The sequence below is a fragment of the Canis lupus genome, chromosome 6 (assembly GCF_048164855.1).
Source record: "Canis lupus baileyi chromosome 6, mCanLup2.hap1, whole genome shotgun sequence".
Lineage (NCBI taxonomy): Eukaryota > Metazoa > Chordata > Mammalia > Carnivora > Canidae > Canis > Canis lupus.
In genome coordinates this window covers 63109470-63133078 of record NC_132843.1, presented here as the reverse complement: position 1 = coordinate 63133078, position 23609 = coordinate 63109470, and the positions used below count along the sequence as shown (strand labels likewise).

Genomic DNA, 23609 nt, shown 5'->3' with positions numbered 1-23609 from the left:
GTGACTTGGTTAAGTCGCTATATTTTATCTACCTGATATCTGAAAATAACTGGATCATTGTTTAAAGATTTACTTATCAACGTATGTTAATGAGATTGCTCAACTCACCAACAATATACCTGGATTTCGTCTCTCCTTTATTCACATGTCGCCTAACGTGTCCCAGCATATCCGTCCTTCTGGTGATTGTTGCTGAACAAATGATACAATGATAATGGGCGCCCATTTTACTGGATATCTATCAAACAGAGTATTTAATTTAAATGTACAGATATGTTACTAAGACAATAAAATAGAAGCTTATTTAAGACTGCAAGTTTAATTCTGTTAGTGTGTCTTGGTTGTATAATGGCATAGAAAATAGAGTTAATACCGCCATGGGACTTTGAAGCGATCTTTACTTCCTTATCTATATACTTATATGTGCTTTTTATTTACTTTATAATAACTACAACTTTAATTTTTCCCATTCTAGTCAGCAAATAACTGTACCTTTTCTTTTTTTTTTTTTTGTACCTTATTTTCTATAAGTAGCACTTATGAGTGGCATAAAATTAGCAGTGCTGTGTTAGTAGATGTTTAATAATTGTTCTCCAGGAAAATAAATCTGATTTGTAATCTGCAAATACTACAAATCTCTGATTTGTAGTATTTGCAGTTTTCTGTGTTATGTATACTCTACCATGGCCAACCTCAAACTACAATCATGACAAATTTCAAGCTACTGATTGATGTGACATCGCTAAATGTGAGTTTGGGAAGAGATGTACAATATCCTAGATAGCATGGCTACCATCCAGATATAATATACACAAAGAATGTAGACAATAGTAAAATAGATAATAAGAAGTAATGAGATTTGAGTATTTATCATCTTGGTTGGTAACATAACTTATTCACTTTAAAGTTTATATAATTTTTAATGATGGCCATATTTAACAGCTATCTTTCAAGCCTTCTAGAAATTTGAGCTAGTTTCAGCATACCATTGAATGTTAGAAATGTAATAAAAAGTCTAACAGTCCATATGAAAAATTTTCACTTTATAATTTCTCATTTAGCTGAGAATAAAAAGACTACTCCCATGGCTTTTTCCTATTTTTGATGCCTTTTAGCCTTAGAGCTTCTACTTCCTATTTACTTGGGGGTCAAATAGCAAGTAGAGAATAGTTGACAACATTGCCAACCCTGGATAGGGTTGATGGACCAAGCATTGTCCTGATTATTGCTTAAGAAATGTTTGGATTTCTTTCTCCCACCACTTTGCTCTTTTTAAGTGACCTGAAAAAAATTAATAACGAGGACTTGTTCAGCTACTATGCATTCAGGATAGTATCACTAAAAAATATTTTGTAATTTGTATTCCCCCAAAGTTAAATGCATCCTAAAAATGAACATAGTACTTTTAAAGAATTATTAAGATTTCAGGATGTTTCTGGAGTCCGTTCTTTGACAAATTAAAAGAAAGGGCATATTAATCACAAGTGGCGCCTGAGTGGCTGAGTCAGTCAAGCATCCAATTCTTGATTTTGGCTCAGGTCATGATTTCAGAGTCCTAGGTTAGGGTTAGCCCCATATCAGTTTCCCTGCTCAGTGGGGAGCCTGCTTCTCCCTCTCCCTTTCCCCCTTCCCTCCTGCCATGTTCTTTCTTGCTCTCTCTCTGATAGATAAAATCTTAAGAAAAAAAAAAATAAAAAGATTGTGCTTTCTTTAAAGAGAGCTGAATTTAAAAATAAATCTAACATCTGATTACCTGTTCTCCAATAATGTTTGGTTTCACTGGTCGACAAGGTAAGTGACAGATGCACATCCTGTAACCTAAAGTGAAGAATGGCTGGTTGTCATATCACTGTTCATTAAATATTCAATTATCATTAAAATTATTAGTAAATTTTATTTTATAAGAATAACTGGGATTCTTCTTATAAGATCATAACCTATTTGAATGAGACTGCCTTAGTTTTACATATTTGTTATGTAATATATAGTACAAAAACAAATATATGAGATCCAGATTTAAATTTTGGTTCTGTATTATCTTGGATTGGTCATTTAGCTTCTTTGGGATTCAAGCTATTCTCTGACATTTTGACTTTTTCTTAGCATCATACTACATTTGCCATTACACAGCCTCTTTATGATATGGCACTTAGTTCTCTCCTCCCATCCTCCTTAATCTTCTTCATAGGTCTCTTCCCTCTCTTCCACCCTAAAAGGTAAGAGTTTCTGTAAGCTTGATCTGCTACATGACTCCCCCCCACACCTCCTTTGTTCCTTGGAAACCTTAATGCCTTTTATGGTTGCAACTATCTCCTCTGTGGGAAGGAATTCCAAATTCTAACTCTAGATACTAACTCCTTCCTGAGGGCTAGATCTCTATCTCTAATTGCCTATTGAGGATATATGACTGATTATCAGGTCAGCATTTCAAAATCTACTGCCAAGGACTAAATATATCATTTCCTCTTGAACCAGGTCTCTTTTTCACTTTTTAAATCAATGATAATGCCTTCCAGTTGTCTTAATGATCTCTAAATGATCTCTAACTCTTTTCTTCTCATATCCTGCATCTGTTTCTCTTACTTGTTCTTATGGAAGTATCTCAGGACTCAGCAACTTTTTTTCCACTGATATGTACTCCTATGGTTATCCCACGCAGTCTTTTGGCTTTAAATACCATTTATATTCTGACAATTCCCAAACATACATATCTAGCCCAAACCTTTTCCCCAAACTCAAGATTCGTATCTAGACAGGCTACTTGACATCTCCAGGAGATGCATCTAAACCTTTGCATGTCTAAATCTGCAGGTTTGGCCTTCTCCCCCAGCCCTGGTCCTAATGTAGTCTTCTCCATTCAGTAAAGGATACCACTATTTTTATAGTTGCTCAAATCTCAAGCCCAAGCATTGTTCACTTTTTTCTCCTCACATCTCACTTCTTCTATTCCTTCAGCAGGTCTTGCTGCTTCTGTTTTAAACATATTTACCAACTTCTCTAAGACCTGCTTACTAAGACAAAAGCTATGATACTCACTTATCTACCAGATCAGATCACAACCATGTGAAAAAAACCAACAACTTAATATACTTAAGAAAGTAAAGAAATGCCATGAGCCATTTAAGAGCTGAGAAAAACTTGGAAGACAAAGACTAAACCTAAAGGTTAAATAATAGCTTAAATAAAAAATACAGAAAATAACTTTTTAACTGAGATTTTTCTTTTTTGATAAAAAGTCAACATGATTTACTACATATTCTTGTAAATAATTAAACATAAAAGACAAGATGGCCTCTGATTTAGTCACTAATTCCCTTTTCCCTAAGTAACTAGTAATAAACTTTTTTTTTTTTTAGGGCTTTTTTTGGGAGATATTTTTTATTTTTACCTAAATGTAACATAAAATCTTACTCACATGCTGTTTTCAATAGCAGTTTATCATGGAAAGCCTTCCGAGTAAGCTAGTATGGATCTAATACATACTCTTTACACTGATGGTGTAATATTTATTGGTATGTATGTACCATAATATATACCATAATATATTCAACCATCCCTTTTTTATTTTAGTTTTAAGTTTTTGTCACTAAGTACATGCTGCAGTGAATATTCTTGTACATCTTTCCCTATTTATCGATTCTTTTACTCCCAAAAGAAGGAGTGCCTGGTGGATAGATATGTATATTTTAAATTTTAAAAATGTTACCAGATTTCTTTCCAAAAATGCTATAATAATTCACATAATTCACTCTTAGAATCTAATAATAATTCATTATATCTAGGAAGTCTTTTTTAACTTGGTAAGATCTCATTTTTTATCCTTTAATTTTATTCTTGATGAGGCCTCTTGGTAAATTTAGTCCCCCAAGTTGTGTCATTTTTGTCACTATTATAATTGGTATCTTTTTACTAATTTCCATTTATCTAAAGAAAGGCTATGATTTCAAATATCTATCTTATAGCCCACTATTTTTAACTCTAGTCTTTTTAAGCCATCAGCAGAAAAAAGATGGTCTTCTCCAATATTCATACCACATATTTTATTTTGTTTTGCATTTACTACACTTTCAAAATTATGTGTCAAATGGTAGTTGTTCTAACATAAAAGGAAAAGTCTAACTTTTTAAAACACAGTTCAAAAAGTTATGGGGACTCCCCCCCTCCCCAGGACCAAGCAAAGTACCCAGTATAGAAGAGACGCTTAATAAATATTTGCTAAACTAAACTACAGTTGCAATATATATCTATTGCCTAGAATTACATGGTCTTTTATTAAAAAACACATTAAAAGAAGGGCATTAAATCCCTAATAATTTTAAATGGAAAATACTGATTATGCTCACAATAAGATTCCAAAACTTCTATCAAATCTTGACTCATTTACTTTTTAGTAAGCACAAAAATACTAACCTTCAAATTCAACTGAGACTTTCCAGTGTAAATTTTGAAGGTGACGACGAAGCTTATGGCTATTACAAGCTCTGAATTTTTCCTTAGGACACAATGGACAAGACTGTTTGTTTCCTGACCAAAAAAAAAAAAAAAAAGAAAAGAAAAAAAGAACCAATAAAGCACAGAATAGACTAGCCATTAATGCGTTGATTTAGCTACAAAATAATAACAGGGGACTCCCTCCACCCAACACATACACTTCTCAGATAATGTCTACGTTAACATTAGGGAGAGTCATCTCTACCTCAACAGGTAGTTAATAATCAGCACATGGTCAGTGATTGATTTTTTACCCTAAAATTCTCCTCTCTGGGGCTGGCTGATATCCTTGTTACCACTAGGAACAGAGAAAATGGGAAAGTGATAAACTACATGATGTCCCTTCAGGCAAAATGCCTGCCAGAGAGAGCATCACTATGTACTTTGGACAGGAGAGAGGGCAACACTTGTCATATGCCCAGAGAGGCAGGAGCTGGGCAGATAGTGTAAATTTCTGCTGTGGCATTCTACTCTGGCAACAACAAAAACAACATGTGGAGTAAGAAAAATGTAAGGAGTGAAAGGAGTAAACAGGATCCAAAACAACTGCTATTCTGGGACAGGGAGCATGGTTAGAACCACTGTATCCTCTCAGTGAATTTCTAAGTTCTTCCTTATTAATGAAAAGATTATGGATTATAAAAATAGAAGTCTTATTTAATTAGCAATGTAATATATCTCAAAAAATAACTCTGATAGTAACAAAAAAATTAAAATCTCAAACTCAGGTTTATTTTTATTTATTTATTTATTTTTCAAACTCAGGTTTAGAGCAACAAAAATAAACAGAAATAATCAGCAACTCAATTTTTAATCTAACAAATATCTTTCACATACAGCACACTGCAAGTATCATCAAAATAATTTTCCAATATACTCTGCCTACTTCAAAACATCATGAAGCGATATTGAGGAGGGAATTCAAGCACTAAGGATGGCAAAGCAGAAAGAGAGGAGTTTGAGGCCCTGACAGCAATGAGGAAATCTTGTACAAGCCCAAAACTGCCCACCTTGGGACTTCTTTTACATGAAAGGATATAAGCCTTTGTATTATTAAAGGCGCTGTTTTTTCGGATTTCTGTTACTCATAGCCACACGCAATTCCTAACTTATAGAATACACAGTGCTCATATATCCATGAAATTGTAACTTCCTTGAGGAACTGTGAAACAACTTATCACCACAGCACCCATGCAGGTAGAAGGCTACCAGTTTCCTGAATGAAAAACGTATAATTGCTCTAGTTCAGTGGCAATAAACAAGTCTATTCTCAGCAAATTTTCATGAGTTGAAAGATGAAAAACCATTAGAAATTAAAGGAAAAAAACCCCTCAAAATATGTAAATACCTGCATCAAGACTCTCTGAGTTCAATGAACTGGCAGAGTCAAAATCTCCTTCAGTTACGAAGGCTAACTTCTCGAGATCAGCAAGCTGCCTCTGGATTGAGATGTGTCTCTCTGAAAGGAAATTTTAAGAGTTAGAAAATTATGTTTTAACGATCTGAATTCCAGTTCCATTTTTATTTGGTCACGTCACAGAGACTCCTCCACTTTTATTTCCTATAGCATGGTGCCCTAGTGTCTAGATGGGGAATACTGCTGCAATTCTGCTTATAAAATGACAAGCGTTCCTCAGAATGCAAAATGTTGGGCGCAAAGCTCCCAACACACCTTTAAACCTTTTATTCAATAGAATACTCCAAAAATGTTTTTACTCTTTTTAAAATGGTAAAGCAAGAAACAGAAGCCACACTTCCTATCTTTAAAGAATTTTCAACTAGGTGGGAGAGATGCTGATATGTTGCCTACTTAGTGTAACACAAGGCAGGATGAATTGAATAACGGGTAAAGTAATATGATGTGGGCATACAGGAGGAAGAATTAATTCCAACAAATGCCTTTGGGAATGTCTTCACTGAAGGAGTGGCATTTGACTGAGATGTAAGGTATGAACAGAATTTCAATAAGCAGAGATTTGGTGGCTGGCCTGACAAGCTGAAGTAACCTCATGAACAAAGGCAACTGTGTAAAAAAAAAAAAAATACAGCCATCTCTGTCCCACCCCTGGCTGGAATGTAGAATGTTTGGAGAATGGAGTTAGTAGAAGAACAAGCAGCCAAAAATGTAGTACAGATCATGGAAGGCTTAAGTTCTATGCAAGTTAGTCTGGACTGTCCTCTTCAGGCAATGTGAAGTCTTTGCAGGTTTTTGAGGGAGTGAATGATACGATCTAAATGCATTTCAGGAGGTTATCTCTGGGCGTAGAACCAAACAAAGATCAGTAACTGAGGTGAGAAGTTAGTAATGGAAAGGTATGGAACAGATGGCTTAAAATAAATAAATAAAAAGCAAAGAACTTTGGGTGTGAGAAATAACCAATGAATGAAGAGTATGTTCAAGAATGATTCTAAAATTTTAGAATATTTTATTTTATTTTATTTTATGTGGTTAAGAATAAAGGTACTGGGGCAGCCTGGGTGGCTCAGCAGTTTAGCGCCTGCCTTTGGCCCGGGTTGTTATCCTGGAGTCCCGGAATCGAGTCCCACGTGCTCCCTGCATGGAGCCTGCTTCTCCCTTTGCCTGTGTCTCTGACTCTCTCAAAAATAAATAAATAAATTCTTAAAAAAAAAAAAAAAAAGAATAAAGGAACCATTAATAAAGGAAGAGGAAAACATTTTTGGCAGAAAAGAAGAGGAAAGGAGAAAAGGGAGTTTAGTTTTTGACATAAAGTGTGTTTGATGTACAAACGGTATTCACACTCAAGTTCAGTAAGCAGTTGAGTTGTTTCTGGAGTTCAGGAGGGATATAAATTGTAAATACACGTTAGGTGAAACTACAAGCTGAAGAAGGCCTAAGGAAAAAATATTGTGAAAAAAGAAAACAGCCAAAATCCAGTCCCAGTAACAATATTTTTAGGTTTCTCAAACATTACACATTCTTCAAATGACATATGTGTAAACTTTGGAATATATGAATAAATCTTCCCAAAGTATATTTAATACATTCTCGAGTATGTACAAGGGGCATGCATTCCCCAATGCCACTGAACCCACTACTGGCTAATATAAATGGTTATAATTCGGAAGTGATGTATAGAGGGTTGTAGGTAATGAAGAGACACTAGGGAAATATAATCAGGAGGGTAGTAAACAGTAAGGAGAATCAAGATAAGGCAGAGGCCAAAGGAAAAGAGAATGTAAAAGACAACTGTTCAACACTATCACAAACAGTAGTAGAAATCAACAAAAAAAAACTACTGGATTTAGTATTTAGCTGGTCTCCAGTGACCTTTAAGAAAAAAGGTTCAGTGAGGTGTTCTAGAATACAAACGGGATTGGAAGAAGAAATAAAGTATAGAAAAGCACATAGATTTATTTCAAAAAGTGTGGTAGTACAAAAAAGGAGATAGATGGGATTGTAGCTTGCTTTTTCTTTCTTTTTAAGGACAGAGAGACTTGAATATGTGTATCCCAAAGGAGAATAATGTTTACAAAATAGGAGCTTGAATATACAAATACAAGACTTAGGAGCTGAAAACTGGCAGGAAAAGATCCCCAACCGGAGAGGAGATGATGGTAAACCACAGGGCTCTCTACTACTCATTATACAATTAGGTTATACAGTTTAGAACCTTTAAGCCCTTTAAGTTCTTTCCTTGGCATTGTTACCTTCCTGCCTATTCCTCTCCAAGCTTCACTCCCAGTTCCTTTTTTTTTCACCCTTTTGTATAATTTGTGTCCTTGTCTCCCCCCACAAATAAACAGGACAGCAGGGGGTATGCCTCCCTCATTTTTGCAATGGCTAAGCGCCTAGTGCAGTATCTTGCACACAGCAGGCACTAGGTTTTGTTAAATATTTTTAAAAATCATTACTCTTTTTGGTGCAGTAGCACCCTGAGTCAATATTTTTGGAATTCAATTCAGCACCATCAGACATTCCTGCTCAAATTTATTAAAAGACAAATCTTTACCTCATTTTTATTATTTTTATTTTTTTAAATATTTTTTATTTATTTATTCATAGAGAGACAGAGAGAGAGGCAGAGACACAGCCGGAGAAGCAGGCTCCATGCAGGGAGCCTGACGTGGGACTCGATCCGGGGTCTCCAAGATCACGCCCTAGGCTGCAGGCGGCGCTAAACCACTGCGCCATCAGGGCTGCCCTTTACCTCATTTTTAAATGAGAAATACAAAGGGCAACAAATCCTACTGGTTAACTTGTTTTACTAGGTATATTGTTCAAATGACTTTATAATGAGATGAAAGTTGTATGAATAGGCAAATTTTCCCCATATGACCAAAAACTTAATTGCTAGGTGAGACCATAAGATTCAGGCAATAAGTCCACATGTACAAATCAGTCCTTTCAATTTGCAATCATAAGGCTTCCAAAGTTCAAAGGTCTGTGTATGTGAAATGATATAGTACCATATAAACCTGTGCTTATTGAAATCATTCTAAGTCGTACAAAATAAGAGACAGGGGCCTGCTAAGTCACAAGAGAACAATGAAAATCCTGTGGCCCACTATTAAAACTCTCAAAGATCTGTCTAAAGATTCATGATATGCCCATGTATGTATACCTCTCAAATCAGTTTCTGGTTCAGATAATAGATATCAGACAATCTGTACTTAAACTTTTTGTAATACACTAATAATTCTGAAGTCAATAGCAAACCTCTTGTTAAATCAGATGAATCCAAGATACTAGGAGGCTCTTTTATAACTTCTGCTTTTTCCTCATTTTTCAGTTCTATTTCAGATATGCCATCTTCACCTTGCCTAGTAAAGACTGATTTCAAAGGACTAACTAGACCATTTATAACTTTTAAAATGTGATTAATATATATTTCTAATGCATTTCAGATTTCTCAATCATTACACATTTGTCCCAGGAATGCATTTTTCTGGTTTCTCAAACATCATACATCCTTCGAATCACATACTTCTAAATCTTCCCAAATTATGTTTAACATTCCTTCTCGTGGGGGAGGTGGAGAAAGCATGCATTCCCTAAAGCTGGTGGACCAATTCTGATTCATATAAACAAACCCGATCTAGAGGTGAGGAAGGGAGGTGTGTGCCACTCCTCCTCACTGTAGTTTTGCAGGTACAACCTCCGATCCGAGGGTCCCACCTGAGGCACGCTGTCTTTGCCTTTTCTGTGATCAGCTCTACTTTTTAACCTACTATAACAATTTTTATGTGGCTTTAAAAATCGCAAAATAACTCTAGTCGATTACAACTACCCAATGTTGTATAGATATTAACCTCGCAACTGTCCTGGAAGTAGGAAAGAAAATGAATTAATTTATTTCGTTATAATTCAGAAAGAGCCTAAGGGACAACTCACCGACCACAAAACAATTAAAAAAAAAAAAAAAACAACTTGCTTAGACTTTACATTTAAAAGTGTTCGGAAGATTCTTACGTGTCACTCTTTATGGTCCTAATAAATCACCACTTAGAAAAAAACATGCAAGCGGACACATTAGCACAATAATAGGGGCTATTAATTTTCGACAGTTCACTTCTGATGGAACGGACTACAAAACCCAGTTGGTATTTCTGACTGAGGGAAGACATCCACAATGTAATCGACCTTTTCTTAAACTACCTTATCAGCCTCAAATTCTTTTTGAGAAACCAAGCTGCTAAAGAAAATCAAATGCTTCCAAACCCATCTACTGGTGCCTACGGGGCCCAGAAGCCAGTTGATGGATAGCAATGGCTCCTCAATCTTGGCAGCTGGGCTCTACTACAGTAAGCAGCGTGCCTCGGTCACCATGTCACATTCCGAAGGACTTGGCGAACGATGGCAGATGGGCCTGGGAGGGAAACTACCAAATTATTATTCCCCCCCGCCCCCCAGTTATAAACATATAAAATTTATTTGTTTATTAAATTATCGTTTATTCCTCTCACAAACCATTAGCAGTGAAATTATATACTAAGTTCACGAGCAGTGAACCTTGTCTTATGGACTGTGAAATGTAACGTACACATAATGAGAACCTCTACTTAGATTTACAGTCATGCACACACCAAATTAGGTGTTGACTGTTTTCGTAGAAAAAGAACCCCCATCCCCCCCGCCCCCCCTCCCCCCGTTTAACGAAGAAGCCCTCGACCTCATCATTTCCATTTATCTGCAGCACTCCTGGCCCTCCCCAGATCGTCACCATGAGGTCCCCGAGGGGCGTGGAGATGCCCTCACCCACTCTGCACCCGCTTGACCCACGACACGGGTCCCCCCCTTCCTCCCCCGCCCCCCAGCCCTAAACCTGCTTCCCCGTTCCCCCCCTCCTCCCCCCCATAAAAGCCATCCCAGGGAAGAAGGGCCTCCCCTACTCCCCGGCAAGGCGCACTTTCTCGCTTCTGTGGCGGCAGAAAGATCTAGGCCTCCTGCACTTACTGCTTTCCGCCTCGTCAGGGGCAGAGGCTAGGGACGGGGACAGGGCCGGAGCCTGGGCCAGGGCGGGGGCTGGGGCTGGAGCCGAGGCCGGAGTCGGAGCCGAGGCCGGGGCCGAATCCGGGGCCGGAGCTGGGACCCGAGCCGAGTCCGGGGCCGGGGTCGGGGTCGGGACCTGGACCTGGGCCACCTCCACCTCCTCCTTCTCCGGGGGCAGCAGCTCCTCCTCCGCCATGTTCTCCATAGCTACCGCCTCCGTGCCAGGCCCGCCCGGGGACCTGCGGGGGCACACGGCGGGGTGAGAGAACTGGCGTGAGCGCCCACAGGGCTGGATCCCAGGAGTGGGAAGGCAAGTGGGAAGGGCTGGATGCGTGCAACAGACAAAAGATGAAGGACCAGTGACCAAATCCTGTCAGCAGAAAAATAAAAAGCCAGAGGCAGCGATTCGCGGTCCGGTCCGCTTCCCTTTCCCCGAGGCGTTACGACGCCACCACAGCCTGCGCAGAAACGTATCGGGGACCGCGTCCAATGAGGTAAGAGAGTTCTGCTTCCACGGTGCGTCCCCGTTCCAGCCGTCAACCAAGGAAGCGCATCAAGACTACAATACCCAGGGTGCAGCGCGCCACCCGGGGGGGTGGGGTGGGGCGCAGCCGGCGTTCCAAGCCCTCAGGAGGAAGTAAACGCAAAGCTAAACAAACGCTCGGAGCGTTCGAATAGTAGCCAGGGTCCGAGAGCCGGACTACATTTCCCAGCGGGCATCGGGTCCGGGGGGGGGGGCGGGGACCCTTTTCCTTGGCCTGGGCCTCCGGAGCCGCCGCCGCCGCCGCTGCGGGCGCAGGTAAGGTAACTGGGGCGCTAGTTGACGTTTTGCCGAGCGGGTTCCCACCTGTCTCCCTCCGGGAGCGGAGCGGGGGGCGGCCAGCCGGTCGGAGGACTCCGGAGGCCCCTGGAGCCGGGGCGGGGCGGCTCTGTAGGCGGATCCGGGGTTGAGCCGGCTCCGTGAAGGGTGTGGTTCTGGCCGCTCTGCCTCTGGGCTGCGCCCGGTGGGTTTGTGCGGGGCCCGTGGGCCGCGGCGGCTTGCGAGCAGCTGACGAGCTTCCTAGCGAGGCTGGCTGATTGGGAATTGGGGTCTGCGCTTCCTTTCGCACCGTCACCCGAACGCTTCTCCTCCTGTGTCTATTTTGCTTTAGCCTACGTATTCCTATTTTCGTCAGCGCCGTCCTGTGGTTGCAGGGTCCTGTAGGTAGGGGAGTGTGTGCGCGCGCACCTCACGCTTGGACTTGGACTTCGTAACCCCGGCGTGTCGAGCCTGGCGGCACCTGTCGGATGCGATTCCGATGCCCCACGGCATCCCCTTCCCACTCCCCTCGGGGGTCTCTTCCCTCTGCCCTCCACCTGCTTGAGGTTAAGCCTCGCGCAGCCAAGCCCACCGGCGCCGGCAGAGGACAACTTTGAGTTTTCTGGGACTGGTCCGAATGTTCCAGGCATCAGGAAAGGAGAGGGAAGCCCCTGCAGGTCCGAGGAGGCTCACACCCCCGGTTGGGCTTTCCTGGTTAGTAAAGCTGGTACTTAACGCCTGCCTCTCTCATCGGTCTGTTTCCTGTTTCCTACTTGTTTCCCAGGTTAATTTTTTAAGACTTTATTTACTTATTCAGGAGAGAGAGAGAGAGAGGCAGAGACACAGGCAGAGGGAGAAGCAGGCTCCACGCAGGGAGCCCGACGTGGGACTCGATCCCGGGTCTCCAGGATCACGCCCTGGGCTGGAGGCAGGTGCTCAACCGCCGAGCCACCCAGGCGTCCCCATTATTTAGCACTTTGAAAGTGTAACAGAACTTAGTTGCTACCTCCTAAGCTGTCTCAATCAATCCCTCAGTAATTAGGAAATGTATCTGGAGGCTGTTTTCCTTTCCCTCCTCCCCAAGTGAGTCATAGTTCTAAAGTCCTCATAGCGCCTCCAACCTCTACTAAAAAAAAAAAAAAAAGAAAAAATTATTTATTTTGAGAGAGAGCGAGCGCTGGAGCAGCCAGTAGGGGGAGGGAGGGGCCGAAGGAGGAGAGAATCCCAAGCAAACTCCTAGACTAGTGCTGAGCTGGAGGTGGGGCTGATCCCACGTCCAGGAGATTAGGACCCCAGCGGAACCCAAGAGTGTCCTGCTCAACCTACCGAGCTCACACCCTAACTTCTAACTAGTTTTCCTGAATGCGTGACCACCTACCTCACTGCTCTTAACAGTTAATCCAAAAAATGGGAAAATAACATGTTATAATTTATAGGAATGAATAGTGGCTAATTCTGTTTGTGCTTCACCCAAGCATCGTTGACTTTTTTTTTCTCTCTCTTATTTCCAAAAGGCTAGATGGTTCATGGAAAGCTTGATTCACTCCATCAGTCTCTTTGTTTTAACACTAGCTGGAAACCAGAAGATGAAAAGGATTAGATCTTAGGGTGTGAGAATTTTAATAAGAATTTCTAAGTGTGGTCTCTGCTCTTGAGACATCCTAAAGAAAGGAGTCTTTAAAGTTTGGAGAATTAAGTGAGTGTACTCTTCATCTATTGCTGTCTAAGTTATCTTAAAACTTAGTGGTTTAAAACAACAGTAAACATTACCTCACAGTTTCTGTGCGTCAGGAATTCAGAAGTGGTTTTCTGGGTGTACCTGGTTCTGAGTCTTATGAGGTTGCAGTGCAGATATTCATCCCGGGATCCTTCCACTCAAAGGCTTGATTAGAGCTGCAGGATTAGCTTCAAAGCAGGCCCACTCACATGCATGGCAAGGGGCTTCATTCAGTTCTTCGCTGGTGAGCTTCTCCAATGTCCTTATGATATGGTGGCTGGCTTTCCCTAGAGTAAGAGAAAAATAGAAGCCACAGTGACCTAGCCACATACTGCCATATGGCAGTTCCTATTGCTGTCACAGGCCAGCTCTATTTATTGTGAGAAGACTACATGAGAATGTGAGTACGGGGCAGCAGAAATCATCAGGAGCCACTCTGGAGGCTGGCCAGCACGGGAAATCTCCCCTTTGAGTTTATATTTTGATTTTCATAAAATCAACGTGAATTTCACACCTTTATTAATATAAAACATTTGTCATAGGAAGCATGTATGTGTTTTTCCTTTAATAGACCACTATCTGCAGTGATTTTTTTTCAATTGGCTTTTGGATGAAAGGCTTAAATTTAGTCTTATTTTGTAGTCAAAACAACAAAAGATGAAGATGGATCAGTTTAAATTGTAAGAGTTAACATTATAAGTAATCCATTGCCTCTAAACAATTCATTTCATGGAATTTATAATTTTTTATTGTACTTTTCCCTGACATGGAATAGAATCCTTGGAACAAGAAGGGGAAAAGAGGATTATCACTCTAATCTGGAAGCTCAGCTGTGAATTCAGTTGCTGCTGTACATTACCTTACAAAGCAAAATTTCTGGATAATTTAGAATCTGTTCTTAGAAGTTGATACTAAATTCTTTTATTAATTTTTATTATTAGACTTTCTCTTAGCTGTCCTCATTTTTCTGATTTCTCTTTATATTCATTGAAGCATTCCAAAAGTTTGATTTAGTGTTACTATTTTATAGAACTTCATTTACTGTGCTTATGATTGACTATGAGTAATTGCAATTGCCTGTTTTATAGCCTTTCTTATATTCATTGTTTCTGTATGTGTTACTGTCAGCAATAAACTGTTCTTTGGGCTTTTCTGCTAGACTTCTTTTGTATCTTCCCATCCCAACAGACCTGATGATGTTCCCAGTCTCTGGCCTATTGATTCCAGCCCAGGATGCTTCTGATACACACTAAGATGAGAGTGGAGGGTGTGTCAGGAAAATAAAGACTTAGAACTAATTGGTTCTGAAGCGTAGGTTGGGCAAAATACAGCAGTCCTGTAGGTAGTTGAAAATGGTGATCTGAAGCTTGAGAGAGAAGGTCAGCGCTAAAGGCACTGTTCTGAGAGTCATTCCTAAAAAGGTAGTAGATGAAACTGAAAGACAGGAAGAGATCATTATGAGGGAGACTATAAGTGAAATAAAGTGGAACAATGAGAGAATCCTGCTATCTTGAGGTTAGAAAATGGAGATCATTTTGTAAAATTCCAGTCTATAAAACTGAAGGAAGACTGATTTCTAATGTACTTTGTTGTTGTGGTGGTAAAAAACAAAAATGAAAACAAAAAAACAAACCAGAAACACCTAATGTGTTTTTTATTTTAGCTTTTCAAAATGTCCAACAAAGAATCTTGTGGAAAAAAAGAGAAATCTCAGAGGAAAGGCACCACTGCATCACCCAACTTTGACCTAGAAGTAAGAATTTTGATTTACTAACCCAAAGATACCTTTTTTTTGCAGTTCATTTTTGTGTAATGAAAAAAATACCTCTTTGCTTACTAACTTTCTAATGACTAATTTGGCCTCCCAGGTATAGGGGTAATTGGAAAGGGGATCTGGAGTATGGCCATGGTGTCTTAGATTTATATAATCCCCCATTTGGCACTAATAATTGGCACACCATTGGCAATTCTCCTTCTATTCTCTCTTAACCTACTTGAATCAGACTTTTTCAGGTGCTCCTCCAAATGGGCTTTCATCAAGGCCAGCAATAGTTTCCATGTTGCTAAATCCATTGGTCAATTTTCAGACTTAATCTGATAGCCAATTACACCTTCTCCTTGAAACATTTTCTTCACTTAGCTTTTGAGACAACATGTTCTCCTAATTTTCCTCTACACTTGTGACTGCTTCGAAGTCTCCTTTGCTGATTCCTCCTCATGTTCTTAAACTATAACCTTTCAAGTGCCCAGCTTCATTTTCCCAACTAGTAAGTTGCAATTCTATTTCATTTGCTTGAGCCAAAATCCTGGTTGTCAGCCCCTACCTGCATCCATCTATCAGCAAATTTATTAGGTGTCTCTTAATACCAAGTCTGTGTTCTCTGCTATCACCATGATCCAGACAATCAGCTTTCTTCCCCAGATTATTCCAATGGTTTCCAAATTTCTCTCTCAGCTTCCACCTTTGCCTCCCATTTTTCTCTACTCAACAAGCCCCCAGAATGATCCTATTAAAATGTAAGTCAGATTATGTCACTCCTCTGCTCAGTGCTTTCTGGTGGTTTCCTACTTCAGCCAGAATAACAGCTGAAGTCCTAGCTGTGTCTAACAAAACAACCTACCCTCCCCATCTGGTCTCCCTCTCTTTCTCCAATTGCTTTCTCCATTCTGTGGTTCCTTGCTACTATTCCAATAAGCCCTTGAATGGGAAACTCTTTCCCTAGGTATTCACATGGCTTCTTTTTTTTATTTTTATTTATTTTTAAGATTTTATTTATTTATTCATGAGAGAGACAGAGAGAGAGGCAGAGATGTAGGCAGGGGAAGAAGCAGGCCCCATGCAGGGAGCCCTACGTGGGACTCGATCCTGGGTCTCCAGGATCATGCTCTGGGCGGAAGGCAGGCACTAAACCGCTGAGCCATCCAGGGATCCCCAACTATGGCTCCTTCTTCACTTGTTCGGAGCTCCAGTCAAGTGTCAGTTTATCAGTGGGGCCTTTTCTGACTACTCTAAAATTGCAGCTGCCTCCACCCCCACCTCCCAGCTCTTCCTGCCCTCTTCCTCTGCTTTATTTGTCTCCATCACGTTGTCTGACACACTAAATATTTTACTTGTTTATTTGTAAATAGTTTCATGCCTGAAATTTTAACCTCCCATGGGAGCCAGGGACTTTTGTTTTTTCATTAATCTGTCCCCACTGTCTAGAACGTCTTTGGTACATGGTAGGTATTCAAAATACGTTTGTCCTGGGTCTACTGAATTTTGAAGTTCATATAAATAACTAGATATGGCTTTACTTTGTAGAAGACTAAATTCCACCATGGCAATGCCACCACCCCTCAGGGTGAGCTGAGCTGTCAGCTAGCCTTCTGCTGTAGCACCTGTTTCCCATCTCATCTCTAATTTAAGAGCACCCAGATCTTTTGATTTCTACCTGAGTTTTCCTTCTAGTTAAGTTTCTTTCCCTCTTACCAAAGTTTGTGTGTCTTTAAACATTCCCCCCCCCGAAGTTTATTATTAATGTAGAAAGAGTGTTAGTTTATAATCACAATGATTAAATAATACTGTCTTATACTGTGCTTTATTTTGTGCTTTCCTTTTTTCCAAATGGCATTCTTAGGATAAGAAAGAGAAAAAAACTTCAAGTTCTAGTTCAGTTTGCTGTGTAAGGTCTGTTTCTTCAGAGAAGAGAAAACTGGTGAGTGATTATATACTGTAACTAACACTAGACATTATTTAAAGTTTTAACGTTTAATTAGAACATTTATGATATAAATTTCCGACTACTTTTCTACTCATTTTTTCTTTCTTTTATACTTCATGATAGCCAATAGAAAGAAAACCAGTGTTTGTTTTTTTCCTTCCTTCTTACCAAAAAAGCATTTATCAAATTACTTCTTTTATGCTGATAGACTCTATCATGTGAGGTTAGACAACATGGATATAAATTGAGAGGTTTTTTAAAAAAATTCAATTAGCCAACATATAGTACATTAGTTTCAGATGTAGAGTTCAGCAATTCATTAGTTGCATCACCAACACCCAGTGCTCATCACATCACTTGCCTTTCTTAATGCCTATCACCTCACCTGCCTCCCCTCCAGCAAGCCTCGGTTTGTTTCCTGTAGTTAAGAGTTTCTCATGGTTTATCTCTGATTTCTTTCCATTTAGTTTTCCCTCCCTTCCTCTATGATCCTCTCTGCTGTTTCTTATAACCCACAGATGATTGAAACCATATGATAATTGTTTTTCTCTGTTTGACTTATTTTTCCCAGCCTAACACCCTCCATTTCCATCTATGTTGATATAAAGGGTAAAATTTTCTGACAGCTGAGTAATATTCCAGTGTGTGTGTGTGCGCGCGTGCCTGTGTGTAAGTATACACCACATCTCCTTTATCCTTTCATCTGTCATTGGACATCTGGGCCCCCTCCACTGTTTGGCTATTGTGGACATTGCTGCTATAAACATTGGGGTGCAAGTGTCCCTTCGGATCACTACATTTGTATCTTTGGGGTAGATACCTAGTAGTACAATTGTTGGGCTGTAGGGTAGTTCTGTTTTTAACTTCTTGAGGAACCTCCATACTTGAGAAACCTCCATACTGTTTTCCAGGTACCAGCTTGCATTCTCACCAATAGTATAAGAGGGTTCCCCTTTCTTTGCATCCTCACCAATGTTTGTTGTTCCCTGACCTGTTAATTTTAGCCATTCTGACTGGTATGAAGTGGTATCTCATTGTGGTTTTGATTTGTTATTTCCTTGATGCCAAGTGATGTTGAGCATTTTTTCATGTGTCTGTTGGCCATTTGTATGTCTTTTTTGGAGAAATGTCTGTTCATGTCTTCTGCCCATTTCTTGACTGGATTGTTTTTTGGGTGTTGAGTTTGATAAGTTCTTTATAGAGCTTGGATACTAGCCCTTTATCTGATATGTCATTTGCAAATATTAAGAGAGTTTTTAAGTCTTTTCCCATATATGGTTATATTTGGTTTTACAATATCCTTTGGAGGTAGTCAAGGCAGATATGTAGTGTTTGTGTTTTCACATTTAAAAATTGAGATCCAGTAGGTTGTGACTTGTCCAAGGACACAAAATAGTTTATAGTAATAGAGCCAAGTCCACAGTCATGCAAATAATTAAAAACACATTAAGCTAGTGCTTGGGTGGTTAGTGAGGACTCACGACATCCAAGTTGAAGTTAGGTGTATGTTAGGATACCTGCAGGGTTGTTATGGGTAATAAGAGAAAGTAGTTGTGAAAGTTGTGTGAATGCAGAATTTTATTTTTTAAGATTTATTTATTCATGAGACACACACACACACACACACAGACACAGGCAGAGGGAGAAGCAGGCTCCATGCAGGAAGCCCAATGTGGGACTCGATCCCGGGACTCCAGGATCATGCCCTGAGCCAAAGGCAGATGCTCAACCGCTGAGCCACTCAGCTGTCCCCAGAATTGTTTTTAAGGATTTGTTTATTTTGGTATCATAATACTACTGTTTCAATTTATTGTTTCTATATTAACCTTAAAACAAAAGATTTCAATATATTTCTCCTTGTTAAAAATCTTTCCTCACTTTTTAGTCTGTCATTCAGGACCATCTTAAATTTGGTCACATCTTAGCCAGTTTGCTTTTGTCTTCCCAAAAATAGCCTCTCTGCTTCTAACTAGGCTGGTTTATTTTCTCTCTGCTGAATTTACACCAATCATCTCCAGCTTCTTAGAATGCCTAAGCTTTCTCAGCTGAGAAAACCTTTTTCTTTTACTCATTAATCTTTATTCAATCTGTTTTCAATCTTTAGCATATATTTTTTCCACTTAAGTATGTTCTAAACTTTGGTGATTGATGTTTTGAACTCTTTTACAATTTTTTTTTTTGGATTTTTTAAATTGGAGTTCGATTTGCCAACATATAGTATAACACCCAGTGCTCATCCCATCAAGTGCCCTCCTCTGTGCCCATCACCCAGTCACCCCATCCCCCTGCCCACCTCCCCTCTTTTAAACTTATTGTATATTCTTCTGCTTTGACACTTAGGTATGTCCTTCCATAGATTATTCATACATATCCCTCTATTTCTCTCTATTCTTTAAAGTCTTTAGGACAGGGGCTATATCCTATTTCTCTCTTAACTTCTCTTATGCCTTCTCTTATCCCCAGAGTGCAAAGAGTGGAGAGTAGAGATAGTAGAGAGAGCTTGTTTCAATCCTGGCTCTGCTGCTGACTTGCTCTATAATGTTGAGGAAGATACTTTGCTCTGTTTGAGCCTTGAGTACTTTTCTGTAAAATGGGGATGATAATACCTGTCTCAGGATTATTGGAAGGATTAAATAAATTACTATGTCAGCCTGTTAACTAACACTTAGATGTGGAAAAATATATTGTCTCTCAATCTCTTTCTCCTGTAGCATAGTGTCAGTCACAATTTATGTTTTCTAAATGATACCTTTTTTCTTTCAGAAATCAGATCATACAGACGTTCTATACCGTGATATAAAAAGAAGACAAGAACTGAAAAGGTAAATTCCCCCCTTTTTTTGATATCTTTGACTTTTGGGGGCTTAGAATTATGATACCAAATATTTTGATTTGCAAAGTTTTTTATTTATTTTGATTAATGCTAATTTGCATGCCAATATTTCTAGCTATAGCATAGGTTATGATTATTCTTTAAAAAGATTTTTTTTTTATTTGAGAGCAAGAGAGCACAAGCAGGGGGAGTGGCAGAGGGAAAGGGAGAAGGAGAAGATGCGGGGCTCAATCCCAGGACCCTGGGATCATGACCTGAGTTGAAGGCGGATGCTTAACCGACTGAGCCACCCAGGTGCCCCGATTATTGAATTTTTAAAATATTAGTGTAGGTTTGATAAAAAGTTGAGTGAAATAAATCTATCATAGTTCTGTGCTATGTAAATGAGACTTTCAAGTAAAATGCAGGTTTTTATCTCAGGTGATTTATTTTTGACATATGCTTATAAGATACATAACTTTGTTACATGTAATAATGAAGAAGTTGTGTGGCTGGTTTAGAAATGTTAAAGGTAAATTACCTTTATATATGTCACTTATTGAATTGGTATGGTTTTAGAACTGTTAAATAGGGTATGGCTACAGCTAGAGAACTTGGGGAATAATGGTAGGAATAGTGATTATTTTTCTTTAATTTCTATGTTCTTTGGATAAAAATTTCAGAGTTTTGTGGTAAAGGCTAAAGGCATTTCTTGCCACTAATGTGATAAATAAGTATAAAAGTATAACATATGATAAAAGTTGGTGAAATCAGTTTCTTTGAAAACAAGGAGTTGGGGGAAGCCCCACCCCATATTCGGCTCCCTGCTTAGCAGGGTGTCTCCTTCTCCTTCTCCCCCTGCTCATGCTCTCTCTTACTGTCTTTCTCTGTCTCTTTCTCTCTCAAAGAAATAAAATATTTTAAAAAGATCTTAGAATTTTAGTGTTTTGGGTTACAGATATAAAACTGCATAATCACAATCTAGCATTTTGCAAGACTAGTTGATAAGAGGTAATTTTAAGATTTAATTTTGTTGGTCTTTTAAACGGTATTGTTGAGTTTTCATTAATTATGACCATACAGCCATGGTGCATAGATGTAAAATATGCAGCATGGGGTTGCTGTGAAGAACAAATGAAAAGGAATGTGAAAATGCCCAGAGAACTACAGGGTCCCATTGAAATTTTTGAGTTATGTTTTATGTGTTGTTCCCCTGATATTTCTTTAATATAGTTGACATCTTAAACATGGTATACTATTAGAAGCCAAAGTCGTATTAGAATTTTAAGTTTTATTTTATCATTATTTACTAACAAATAATAATTGGCAGTCTTTTTGTAGGAAGAGATAGAAAATAAAACCCGATTAAGACTCAGGTACAACTCCTATCAAAGGGCACCTGGGCGGCTCAGTCAGTTAAGCATCTGCCTTCGGCTCAGGTCATGATCCCAGGTTCCTGGAATTAAGTCCAGCAACAGGCTGCCTGCTCAGTGGGGAGTCTGCTTCTCTCTCTCTCTCCCTTTACCTCTTTCCTGCTCGTACTCTCTCTCTCTCTCAAATAAAAAAACGCTTATAAAAACTCTGAGGTATTTATAGTTTGCTAGTATATAATTACCTGATAAGGTAATTTCTCCCCCACCAGCCTATAATTTAATTGGGGTCAGAGCACTATTAGATGTATCCTCCACGCTCTCTCCAGGGTCTATCAGAGTGACAGGCACTTAGAAGGCACTCAAAGATTTATTGATATAAATGAATATTTTGTGTTTCATTGAAATTTTTTCATCTTTATTTCTGACTACAAAGTAATACTTACGGGAACCCTGGGTGGTGCAGCGGTTTGGCGCCTGCCTTTGGCCCAGGGCGCGATCCTGGAGACCCGGGATCGAATCCCACGTCAGGCTCCCGGTGCATGGAGCCTGCTTATGTCTCTGCCTCTCTCTCTCTCTCTCTCTCTGTGACTATCATAAAAAAAAAAAAGTAATACTTACTTTTATAAAGCAGAAAAATATCACCTCTTGGTATTGATAGTTCTAACATTTTAGCATATTTTTTCTACAGACTTTTTTACTGTGCTTATTTAAATTGTTGAGACCACATTGTATATAGATTTGTGCCGTGCTTGATTTTTTTGCTTCATATTATTTCAATATGTTTTGTTAGATCATTGAAAACTTTCATAAACATCATTTATAATGACCATGATATTCTATCATATTTGGTACAATGACCTATTTTTTAAGTGATTTCCAAAATTTTAGTATTTACTCTGTTACCTTACTTTTTGCTATTATGACTAATTCTGAATTTTAAGAAAAGATTTCAGTCCATTTTTAAATCTTTTTCACCTTGGAATAGATTTCTAAAATGGTAATTACTAGGAAGTCAAGGAATATGAACATTTTTAGAATTCTTAATATATTATCACATTCCTTTGTGGAAATTTTTTTTAAAAAAAGATTTTTAAATTTACTTATTCACAAGAGACACAGAGAAAGAGAGGCAGAGACATAGGTAGAGGGAGAAGCAGACTCCCTGCAGGGGCCTGATGTGGGACTTGATCCCAGGATCCCGGGATCATGCCTTGAGCCAAAGGCAGATGCTCAGCCACTAAGCCACCCACTGAGCCTTTTTTCTTTTTCCTTTTTTTTTTTTTGTGAGAGAGAGTGCAAGACAGATTCAAGTGAGGGCAAGGGCCAAGGGAGAGGGGAGACAGAGAATCTTAAGCAGGCTCCATGCTGAACCTGTTGTGGGGATGGATCTCACCACCCTGAGGTCATGACCTGAGCTGAAATCAAGAGTCAGACACTTCACCAACTGAGCCACCCAGGGGCCCTCACTCTGTGTAACTCTTATATCATTTTGTATTTCTCCCATGAGAGGGTCCATTTTTCAACCTCTTGCCAATATTTAATGTTATTTAAAAATCTTTGCTAATCTGAAAGAAGAAATTGGTATGTTATTATAATTAGAATGTCTGCGATTACTTGGGAAGTCAAATTTTATTCCCCAAATATCTCTTAGCCAATCCCTTTTTCTCATTAGTAATTTTCTGTTTGTGTCCTATTTTAGAGTCAGGACATTTTGATTAGGTTTTCATTTACTCAGGCTAATAACCTGTCACATATATAACAAATACCATTTCCCAGTTTAAAAAAAATTTTACTATTTTTAATATGCTAAAGTTTTAAAGTTAAATAGTAATTTCTTTATGTATTTTTAAAATTTTATCTATTTAATCTCTGCACCTAGCATAGGGCTCAAATTCATGACCCAAAGATCAGGAGTCACATGCTCTTCCAACGAAGCCAACAATGCTCCCTATAAATAGTCATTTACATTTATTATTTTCCTTTGTGATTTTTCCCACCACTATTAAGTTTAGGAAGCTCTCTATTAAGAAATTATATAAATATTCCATCTTTTTCCCCTATAGTTTTTAAAGGATCAATATGAAGTGTAACAATTATGGTAATTATTTTGCACTTATGTTTAATCTATATGAAATTTATGTTACCTGGTTTTATATAAAGCTGTAAATTTGGTTTTTGTTCAAATAGCAGACCAGTTATGCCAGCACCATTTGTAATTCTTTCACTTCTTTGTGTAGCCATTTCTTATTTTTTAGGAAGTTT

The 23609-nt window shown here is 39.1% G+C and overlaps 2 protein-coding genes across 14 annotated transcripts in view; one reads left to right on the top strand and one right to left on the bottom strand.

The window, feature by feature from the left end:
• Window positions 1-12083, bottom strand: part of TRMT1L (tRNA methyltransferase 1L) — a 35960-nt gene extending 23877 nt beyond the window's left edge. The window contains exons 1-5 of one of the 5 annotated variants that reach the window (XM_072830893.1): window positions 11790-12083; window positions 5840-5950; window positions 4411-4524; window positions 1754-1818; window positions 109-238 (exon numbers count right to left, since the gene is read on the bottom strand). In XM_072830893.1, the coding sequence (XP_072686994.1) occupies window positions 109-238; window positions 1754-1810 (187 nt within the window). In that variant the 5' untranslated portion in view covers window positions 1811-1818; window positions 4411-4524; window positions 5840-5950; window positions 11790-12083. Of the gene's footprint in view, window positions 1-108; window positions 239-1753; window positions 1819-2114; window positions 2265-4410; window positions 4525-5839; window positions 5951-10906; window positions 11445-11789 lie in introns of those variants that run through there. The other 4 variants (XM_072830891.1, XM_072830892.1, XM_072830894.1 and 1 more) reach the window with 4 other exon arrangements.
• Window positions 11562-23609, top strand: part of SWT1 (SWT1 RNA endoribonuclease homolog) — a 94906-nt gene continuing 82858 nt past the window's right edge. For 6 of the 9 annotated variants that reach the window (XR_012033100.1, XR_012033102.1, XR_012033101.1 and 3 more), the window contains exons 1-4: window positions 11562-11741; window positions 15122-15211; window positions 17079-17156; window positions 19926-19984. Coding sequence is in view for 6 of the 9 variants with exons in the window: in XM_072830888.1 (XP_072686989.1) it covers window positions 15131-15211; window positions 17079-17156; window positions 19926-19984 (218 nt within the window). In the remaining 3 variants the exon portion in view is untranslated. Of the gene's footprint in view, window positions 11742-12063; window positions 12456-13265; window positions 13438-15121; window positions 15212-17078; window positions 17157-19925; window positions 19985-23609 lie in introns of those variants that run through there. The other 3 variants (XM_072830886.1, XM_072830885.1, XM_072830889.1) reach the window with 3 other exon arrangements.